Source organism: Silene latifolia, chromosome 2 (assembly GCF_048544455.1).
Source record: "Silene latifolia isolate original U9 population chromosome 2, ASM4854445v1, whole genome shotgun sequence".
Lineage (NCBI taxonomy): Eukaryota > Viridiplantae > Streptophyta > Magnoliopsida > Caryophyllales > Caryophyllaceae > Silene > Silene latifolia.
In genome coordinates, this window is record NC_133527.1 from 190,556,275 (window position 1) to 190,567,120 (window position 10,846).

A 10,846-nucleotide genomic window follows, 5' to 3' on the forward strand; every position below is an offset into this window, starting at 1 on the left:
TTAAATTAATTTAACTTATTATTATTATTTTTTTGCAGAAAATTAGGATCATATATATAAATAATCAAGAGAGTACAAGATCCTACTATTCCCTACAAGGAAAGCCAGTGTGGCCACCTAGAAAAACCAAAATAACAACAACCAATAAAAGGAAATCCAAACTAAAAAAACTCATGATCAATTTTCAAAGTGTTTAGCAAATCTGAGTATAACCAGATACTTCAGTTGCCAAACAACAGCCTCAACCGATGCTTGCTTGCCTTGGAAAATACGTCTGTTCCGCTCCCGCCATAGAAGGTAAATAGCACATAATAAAGCACACCGTTTTTGTCGCTTGGCCCAACTAGCACCACGGTTGCATACTCGAAACCAACAAAGAATATTGGATAATCTGGGAAGAGGGGGGCGGTTTGAGCCATTCGAAACAAAGAAGCCAAACAGAAGAAGAGAAGACGCATTCAAAGAATAAATGTGCACTACTTTCAGCCTGACTCTCGCATAATGCACAGCGATTTATCAACATGAAGCCCCTCTTGCAAAGATTATCAATTGTAGGTAATTTGTTTTGAGCAGCAAGCATACCTATCACAATGTGCTTTGGGAAATAAAATGAATCACCCAAAGTCTTGTGAGCCAGAAAAGGAACTCCCTTGGGTCGAAGAAGCTCATAAATCTGATGTTTAAAATCAGCATGTCGAATGATGCTTTTAGCATTCTCCAACGTTCCAGCATAATGAAGCAAAGTATCCCTACAAGAAATAATGCTATGTAAACCCCATGAATGGGCCGCAGTTACCTGGAAATCCCATATACTTACCCCTTGAAGAACATATGCTTTCATCCACTTCACCCAAATAGTACTGAAATCAATATCAATTTTCCGAATCCAAGACATTAGATGGGATTTGTTCCAGCTTAATATCTCCTTAATACTCAACCCACCCTCCTTCCTAGGAAGACAAAAACTATCCCAGCTCTTAAACACCAACCGTCTTTGGCCATCCTCAATGCCCCAAAGAAAATCCTTACAAATCTTATTGATTTTTTTCACAATCCCCTTAGGTAGCAGTACGCTCATTCCCCAAAAATTCTGGAGACCAAAAATGATAGAATTGATCAAAGCGATTTTACCAGAGTAGCTCAAAAAATGGTTGGCCCAATGAGATATTCGATCCTTTATCTTATCCAAAAGTGGCTGGAAATGTGTTTGAGTAAGCCTTGAACTGAAAAGAGGAATACCAAGATACCTGACTGGAAAGGCACCCTCAACATAGCCAGTGGTATTGATGATAAGAGCCTTCACCTGAGATGCCACACCCCCAAAATACAGGTTAGATTTCATAGGATTAATCCGTAATCCAGAATAGGAAGCAAATGCAGAGAGGCAAGTTGATGCGTGTTATTTATATGATGTTTTACATCCCATTTTACACGCATTTCAGAGCTCATTCTTGTAGTTTATGCTACATTTCTCCCTATTTCCGTCTACTTCCGTATTTTGTACATTATTGCAGAAATGTGAAGAATTCAACGGGAAATCAGGCCAAATCCGCCCCCGAGTAATCTGCATTGCAAATTACGTAAAGGAACTGCTTAAGAAACGAGCTTGGTGCGCAATCCAAGGCCCAAAAGACAAGTCCACGAGTTAAAAGAAGTCAAGTAGCAGCTCAAGTAGTCGATCGACCATCACCCTCAGTCGATCGACCACCTATCGGGATCCAGAAGCTACTGTTTGCTGAGGAGCAGTCGATCGACCACCATGTGCAGTCGATCGACCAGATCGCTATTCCAGACGTAAATTAAAAGACCGTGAATCTTGAAGCCCGTGAAGTTTAGGTTTAGGAAATAAGGTGTTACGTTGATTGCTATATAACGTAACATAAACAATCAAGTTAGGATATCGAAGTTTTTATCCAAGTTTTTATCACAAGACAGTACTTTCAGTTTCAGTTTATTTCGAGTAACTAGGGTTTGGGATATCGACTTTAGCATTGGAATTCTGCCCTTGTTCTTAATCTTTTCTCTTAAATCTCGGTATTCATTCTGCTCTAATTTTAGTTTATTGTTTTACTTTCGTTATTAGTATAGATTTGATAGTTAGTGTCCCCAAAGCCAATTATCGTATTATCATTGTTGTTATTTACTTTAAGCATGAATTCAGTAATCGTTATTAGTTTAATTGTTGTTTTTACCTTTAGCATGAGTAGCTAATCCTTTAGTGCTAGGATGTAGGCGATTTTGTAACACCCCCATACTCCAAGTGCCTTACCAGGACCACTCAGGTATGAAGACATCACCATCTCGGTCGCCCGAGGTATGATAATCAAATAGACAAAACAGAAACAACATTTATTATAAATAGTTTAATGAATAAATACAATCCTCAAAACCAAACCAAAGTGCGATACATTATTCCAAACTATCTGATATCAACTGAAATGTAAATAAATGCTAAACTACAGCGGAAGACTCTATCGTCATGTCGTGGCCATCCCAGCTATCCCAGTACTCATCTCTTTACCTGTTCAATATCTGCTCACCATCCCCGAATGGATCACCGCAGGTTTTACAAAACAACACCGGGGTCAGTACTAATCACACAATCAATATAGATAACAATAATATGGCAAACAGACAGCTGAACTGTCACATACACACACACACACCAACTCCCATCATCTCAACACTGACTGTCCACTGGACCAGCCCTGCCAGTGGGGGACTGCAACCGTTCCCACCTAAGCCCCGCTCATCGTACGAGCGATAACCCTGTCCCATTAATGTGCACATCCCCTTCCGTGGCGGGTTCCACGAAGGGCGAAACTAGGGCGTGAAGTCACTCCCGCAAGTGACCCCACTCAGCCGAGAACGCATCTCGAGAACCATAGACAACCAATCACAATCACAATCATCATATCAAACAACTAACTACAGCACATCACCAATACCCCACTATGGGACTAATACTGAGTAGGAAATCCTACCTGGAAAGCACAACACGCAGACGGTATCTACAGCTGTATCAAAACGGCTCCTCTACGAATTCTCCTCCTATCATACAACACATAGATGCTACCATTCAAATACTACTCATAAAAACCCCCAATTCCTAAATTAGGGTTTCACCAAACTTAACAAAACATTATAGAAATTATATCAAAAGCTTACCCTCGACGCAAGGAATCCAACGACACGAACTACGATACGAACTGACCGTCTGAACTCCGGGAATTGTCAAGAACGCGATTAGGAAGAAGAACTAGTTGCTTTCTCTCTTAAACAGGTTTTAGGTTTTGAAAAAAGTGAATTAAAACAATGACGAATATGTTTAAATACCTTAATCGCGTAATTAACAAAACTCGAGAAAACTCCCCCGTAAAACCGGACACTCGATCGAGTACCCAAGGTACTCGATCGAGTACCCCCTTACTCGATCGAGTACCCCAGCTACTCGATCGAGTACCCAACAGTCAGAAACTATTTTATTTCGCAACTTACCCTTACTCGACGAGTAAGGCCTACTCGATAGAGTACCCCCAAGACTATAAATACGGAGTATTACAGTCTTCCCTCCTTAAAAGGAACTTCGTCCCCCAAGTTCAAACCACTACTAAAAACAAAGGTACTCCAAAACATTCCCGACTCAATCAACCAACACAAAACTCAATATAAAACACGCTACTTACCCAACACATCCCGACAACCTACCGACGCAACATATAAAAAGGTGTATAAAACTCTTAGAAACTCTCGCGATCCTCTCCTACCCCCCTAAAAGAAACAAGGTTACGTCCCCGTAACCATACATACCTGATCAAAAAGGAAAGGGTAACGCTCTTTCATGATATCCTCTGCCTCCCATGTAGCTTCCTCAGTCTCGTGGTTAGACCAAAGGATCTTAAGCAAAACTGTCTCACCACTCCTAGTCTTTCTAACCTTTCGGTCTAGGATCTGCTTAGGCACCTCAAGGTATGATAAAGACTCATCCAGCTCTAAGTTCTCTGCCTCCAACACATGTGAAGGGTCACTCACATACTTCCGCAGCTGCGATACATGAAACACATTATGCACTCTCTCCAACGCAGCTGGTAAAGCCAAACGATAAGCAACTTCCCCAACTCGCTCTAAGATCTCATAAGGCCCTATAAACTTCTGACTTAGCTTGCCTTTCTTCCCAAATCTCATAACTCCGCGCATAGGAGACACTTTCAGAAGAACCTTGTCCCCAACTTGAAACTCTATGTCCCGACGATGTAGATCTGCATAACTCTTTTGTCGATCCTGGGCTGCTCTCATCCGTTCCCTGATCATCTTAATTTGTTCCACCATCTCATGCACCATCTCTGGTCCTAAAACCACTGCCTCGGCACTATCGTCCCAACAGATTGGACTCCTACATCTCCTCCCATACAAAGCCTCAAACGGTGCCATACCAATACTGGTGTGATAGCTGTTGTTGTAAGAAAACTCTATCAAATCCAACCTCTGCTCCCAGCTACCACCAAAATCCATCACACAAGCTCGCAACATATCCTCAAGCGTCTTGATTGTTCTCTCAGTCTGCCCATCTGTCGCAGGATGAAAAGCTGTACTCATCTTCAGATTTGTCCCCAACGATTCCTGCAACTCTTTCCAAAACCTGGATATAAACCTCGCATCTCTGTCAGACACTATGTCCTTAGGGACCCCATGTAACTTAAGCACGTTCTTTCGATAGGCCATGGCCAATTGTGCCTTAGTCCATGTATCTTTCATTGGAACAAAGTGAGCTGACTTGGTCAGACGATCCACTATCACCCAAATCATGTTGTTACCTTGTTGACTCTTCGGCAAACCCACAATGAAATCCATGGAAATGGATTCCCACTTCCACTCAGGCACCTCTAAAGATTGAATCTTACCTTGTGGTCTTCTCTGTTCCCCTTTAACTCTCTGGCATGTCAAACAACGGGACACAAACTAAGCTGTCTCTTTCTTCATCCCAGGCCACCAAAACGTTTTCTTCAAATCTTTGTATAACTTGTCTCCTCCTGGATGAACTGAATATGGTGTGCAATGCGCTTCTGTCATGATAGTCTTTTTCAACTCCTCATCATTAGGAACACACCACCTACCGTCAAACCTCAAGCTACCATCTGTATGAATGGAAAACCGGGACACTGTCCCTTTCTCTACTCCAGCTCTCCACTCCACTATCTTAGGATCCAAAGCCTGCTTACCCCGAATGTCATCATAAAACTCCATATGTCTTTGTCATATCACCCATAGCATCTCCTTTTCGCATCATATGAATCCCAAAGCTTGCTACCTCATCCCTCGGCCTCATCAAAAAGATAGAGCTGTACACGAGAGAATGTACACTCTTTCGCTCAAAGCATCAAGCAACAACATTGGCCTTCCCTTCATGGTAGATGATTTCCATGTCATAATCGCCAATCAACTCCATCCACCTCCTCTGTCTCATGTTCAACTCCTTCTGCGTGAAGATGTACTTAAGACTCTTGTGGTCAGAAAATACCTTAAAGATTGCTCCATAAAGGTAATGTCTCCAAATCTTGAGAGCAAACACCACTGCACCCAACTCCAGATCATGAGTAGGGTAGTTCTCCTCATAAGGCTTCAACTGCCTAGAAGCATAGGCAATCACTTTACCATTCTCCATCAACACACATCCTAGCCCATTCTTGAAGCATCGTATAAACCTCAAAGTTCTCGCTCCCTTCGGGTAATGCTAAGACAGAGCCGTGGTTAACCGCTCCTTTAATGTTTGGAACGCCGTCTCACACTCTCATCCCAACGAAACCTGTTCTCTTTCCTCATCAACGCTGTCATCGGTCTAGCTATCTTGGAGAAATCTTTCACGAACCGTCTGTAGTATCCAGCTAAACCCAAGAAACTCCTCACCTCAGCAACATTCTTCGGTGCTTCCCACTTTGTCACCGCCTCAATCTTCGCCGGGTCCACAGCTACCCCATCTTTAGAGATCACATGCCCTTAAAAGCAACTTTCTCTAGCCGTAACTCACACTTAGATAACTTAGCATACAACTCATGATCTCTCAAAGTCTGCAACACGACCCTCAGATGCTCCTCATGCTCCTCCTTAGTCTTAGAGTAGACTAAGATGTCATCGATAAACACCACCACAAACTGGTCCAAGAACGTTCAAGATCATATTCATCAAATCCATAAACACCGCCGGCGCATTAGACAACCCAAACGGCATCACCACATACTCATAATGGCCATACCTTGACGTGAAAGTTGTCTTCGGTATGTCCACATCTCTAATCTTCACCTGATGGTATCCCGACCTCAAATCAATCTTAGAAAAGACCGTTGCACCACTCAACTGATCAAACAGGTCATCTATCCTTGGCAAAGGATACTTGTTCTTTATCGTCATACGGTTCGACTCCGTAATCTATGCACAACCTCGGACTCCCATCTTTCTTCTTCACGAAAAGAATCTGGTGCTCCCCAAGGCGATACACTTGGTCTAATGTATCCCCTCTCTATCAAATCATCCAATCGCTTCCTAAGCTCCTCCATCTCCTTAGGACCCATACGGTACGGTGCCTTAGAGATTGGCCCCGTCCCTGGCTTCAACTCAACGGTGAAATCTATCTCCCTCTTCGGTGGCAACCCGGAATCTCCTCTGGAAAAACATCTGCGAACTCCCCACCACCGGTATCTCCTCAACCTAGGGCTCTCTATCCGGTCATCTCTCACATGGCACAGGATCAAAGGACATCCCTTCCTTAGATACGACTTCAAAGTAACATTGCAATCAACTTAACCTTGGGTTTGACTAGAACCACGATAAGACACACTAACACCCTTTGGACCCCTTAAGGACACTTTCTTTTGATGACAGTCTATCTTAGCCTTATACTTTCCTAACCAATCCATCCCAACTATCATCTCAAAACCATTAAAAGGAAACTCTAGCAAGTCTACAGGGAAATCGACTTGCCCCACTATCAAAGACACATCTCTAAACAACCTCCCACACGGTACAGACTCACCCGAAGGTATGAAAACTCGCTCACTAACAGACTCATATACTCTCAAACCCAATTGTTTTACATGACTCGAAGACACAAACGACTGAGAAGCCCCCGAATCAAACAAAACAAACGTAGGAATACCATTAACAAGGAATGTACCGGTGATAACGTGCGCATCTTCCTCACCGCCTTCTTGTCCATCATTAACAACTTGCCATCGGTCTTCGTCCACCTCCCGGACAAGATCTTGGCTGATGCGGTCGGCTTAGCACCCGACCCTTGATTGTTGTTGTTGTTCATCGGTGTCTTCTGATAAGAATTACCGCCGTTGCGGTTGCCTCCACTCTGGTAGCTCGACCTCCCGGTTTGGCCATGATCCGGTGGGTCATTTGCTTGCAAAGCTCTGTGCGGAGTCTCGACAGATCCGTGCACTCGTGCACTCATGTCTCTTGTGGCCTACACCACCACAACCAAAGCAGGTCACTTCCCAACTATTGCTCACACTCCCACGGCCTCGCCCAAAGGAAGTCCCAGCACTAAACCCAGACCCAGAAGAAAATCCCTTAGATTGATTGTGGTTGCCTTTCTTGAAATTAGATTGGCCACCACCCTCGCTCTCAGACTTCCTCTTCTCTCCACCTGACCTCTCCTGAGCCATCTCCACTAGTCTCTCAGCTCTCCCAGCCCTCTCATACGCTTCCTTTACATCAGTAAGGACTCCCACGGGTAACTTATCCATAATTTTCGTGGTTAGCCCTCTCTCAAACCTCAAAGCCAGATTCTCCTCACTCAAACCCATATCCTCTGCATATCTAGATTTCTCATTGAACTGCCTGTAGTACTCAGCCACAGACATCTCAGCAGTCATCTTAAACTTGTCGAACTCCTCTCTCAACTTACTCCTCACATGTTCTGGTACGAACTCCTTCCTTACAGCCCTACGAAACTCCTCCCAAGGTATAGCAGGTAACCCTTGGTTGGTATATATCTCCTTGGCACTCACTTTCACCGAATCCCACCACTTGCCACCGCCTCCCTCGGATAGAATGCGGCTGATCCACTCTCATCTCATCGGGCGGTGAACTAAATCTAGTATGTTCTCCATCTCCCTCAGCCAACTATCAAGAAGGTTAGGCTCCTCAACTCCCTTGTACTCCTTCGGGTTAAACCTCGCAATATAGAGGCTGACTTTAGCATGGTCAACCTCCTTCTCCTTATCCTTATTCTTGTCCTCATTCACTTTCTTTAAGGTCTCAGTAAGAGCATCTTGGTGTTCTAACATCTTTACGATGTCATCCATGGTCATAAGCTCTGCTCTCGCGTACAAAGCATTTCTCTTTGGCGGCATCTTGAAACTATACATATATAAGAAAGGGTAGATATGAACATACGTACTAAACTTCAAAACACGAAAACATGCTGCTCAGAACCTACTCGATCGAGTATCCAAACCCACTCGATCGAGTAACGGGCTACTCGATCGAGTGCCCCCATGTACTCGACCGAGTACCCAAACCCAGAACCAAACGGACCTTCGATCTCTAACCCACTCGATCGAGTATCTAGGCTACTCGATCGAGTGACCCCCTACTCGATCGAGTACCCCTAGTTACTCGATCGAGTGCCCCAAAACGCGATTCTGGACTCAAAATCGCCAAAAACCCACCCGATCGAGTCAGTCCCACTCGATCGAGTATCATTAATACGTAAAAGCTACCCGCATATTACGTCATATACTAACATGCTAACCTTATAAAATCACATGATATCACAATAAATATGCTACGCATCTATTCTACTATCAACAAGATCAACTCATCATGCTATTAAAGCCACATCGTAAATCATTCAACATGTTATCATCTCATTAACATGTTCCACATATCATTTTCTTTCACATGCTCAACTTCCTATTTCAACACCAAACATTCAACACACTTCATCACTTTGTTGCACAAGTTATTCAAACACACAGATGACTCGACAAACACTTTCCCCATGTGACCGGTTCAAAGTTGTAGGGCGACCCCCGCGACTTTAGGACGTCTCCCAAGCCTTTGCACTAGCTCCTACAACTTTTACCCCGGGTTCATTTTAATTGACTCCCTATGTTCATTAAGTTCATTGGTTACAGGTTTCAGGATCGTCGCTCTGATACCATTTGTAACACCCCCATACTCCAAGTGCCTTACCAGGACCACTCAGGTATGAAGACATCACCATCTCGGTCGCCCGAGGTATGATAATCAAATAGACAAAACAGAAACAACATTTATTATAAATAGTTTAATGAATAAATACAATCCTCAAAACCAAACCAAAGTGCGATACATTATTCCAAACTATCTGATATCAACTGAAATGTAAATAAATGCTAAACTACAGCGGAAGACTCTATCGTCATGTCGTGGCCATCCCATCTATCCCAGTACTCATCTCTTTACCTGTTCAATATCTGCTCACCATCCCCGAATGGATCACCGCAGGTTTTACAAAACAACACCGGGGTCAGTACTAATCACACAATCAATATAGATAACAATAATAAGGCAAACAGACAGCTGAACTGTCACATACACACACACACACCAACTCCCATCATCTCAACACTGACTGTCCACTGGACCAGCCCTGCCAGTGGGGGACCGCAGCCGTTCCCACCTAAGCCCCGCTCATCGTACGAGCGATAACCCTGTCCCATTAATGTGCACATCCCCTTCCGTGGCGGGTTCCACGAAGGGCGAAACTAGGGCGTGAAGTCACTCCCGCAAGTGACCCCACTCAGCCGAGAACGCATCTCGAGAACCATAGACAACCAATCACAATTACAATCACAATCACAATCATCATATCAAACAACTAACTACAGCACATCACCAATACCCCACTATGGGACTAATACTGAGTAGGAAATCCTACCTGGAAAGCACAACACGCAGACGGTATCTACAGCTGTATCAAAACGGCTCCTCTACGAATTCTCCTCCTATCATACAACACATAGATGCTACCATTCAAATACTACTCATAAAAACCCCCAATTCCTAAATTAGGGTTTCACCAAACTTAACAAAACATTATAGAAATTATATCAAAAGCTTACCCTCGACGCAAGGAATCCAACGACACGAACTACGATACGAACTGACCGTCTGAACTCCGGGAATTGTCAAGAACGCGATTAGGAAGAAGAACTAGTTGCTTTCTCTCTTAAACAGGTTTTAGGTTTTGTAAAAAGTGAATTAAAACAATGACGAATATGTTTAAATACCTTAATCGCGTAATTAACAAAACCCGAGAAAACTCCCCCGTAAAACCGGACACTCGATCGAGTACCCAAGGTACTCGATCGAGTACCCCCTTACTCGATCGAGTACCCCAGCTACTCGATCGAGTACCCAACAGGTCAGAAACTATTTTATTTCGCAACTTGCCCTTACTCGACAGAGTAAGGCCTACTCGATAGAGTACCCCCAAGACTATAAATACGGAGTATTACAGTCTTCCCTCCTTAAAAGGAACTTCGTCCCCGAAGTTCAAACCACTACTAAAAACAAAGGTACTCCAAAACATTCCCGACTCAATCAACCAACACAAAACTCAATATAAAACACGCTACTTACCCAACACATCCCGACAACCTACCGACGCAACATATAAAAAGGTGTATAAAACTCTTAGAAACTCTCGCGATCCTCTCCTACCCCCCTAAAAGAAACAAGGTTACGTCCCCGTAACCATACATACCTGATCAAAAAGGAAAGGGTAACGCTCTTTCATGATATCCTCTGCCTCCCATGTAGCTTCCTCAGTCTCGTGGTTAGACCAAAGGATCTT

At 43.6% G+C, this 10,846-nt stretch overlaps 1 protein-coding gene across 1 annotated transcript; it reads right to left on the reverse strand.

Moving 5' to 3' along the window:
* Positions 1-343: 343 nt before the first annotated feature.
* Positions 344-1,342, reverse strand: LOC141641826 (uncharacterized). The gene has a single exon (XM_074450472.1). It carries the CDS (start codon positions 1,340-1,342, stop codon positions 344-346), a length of 999 nt encoding a protein of 332 aa, XP_074306573.1.
* Between the last annotated feature and the right edge of the window lie 9,504 nt (positions 1,343-10,846).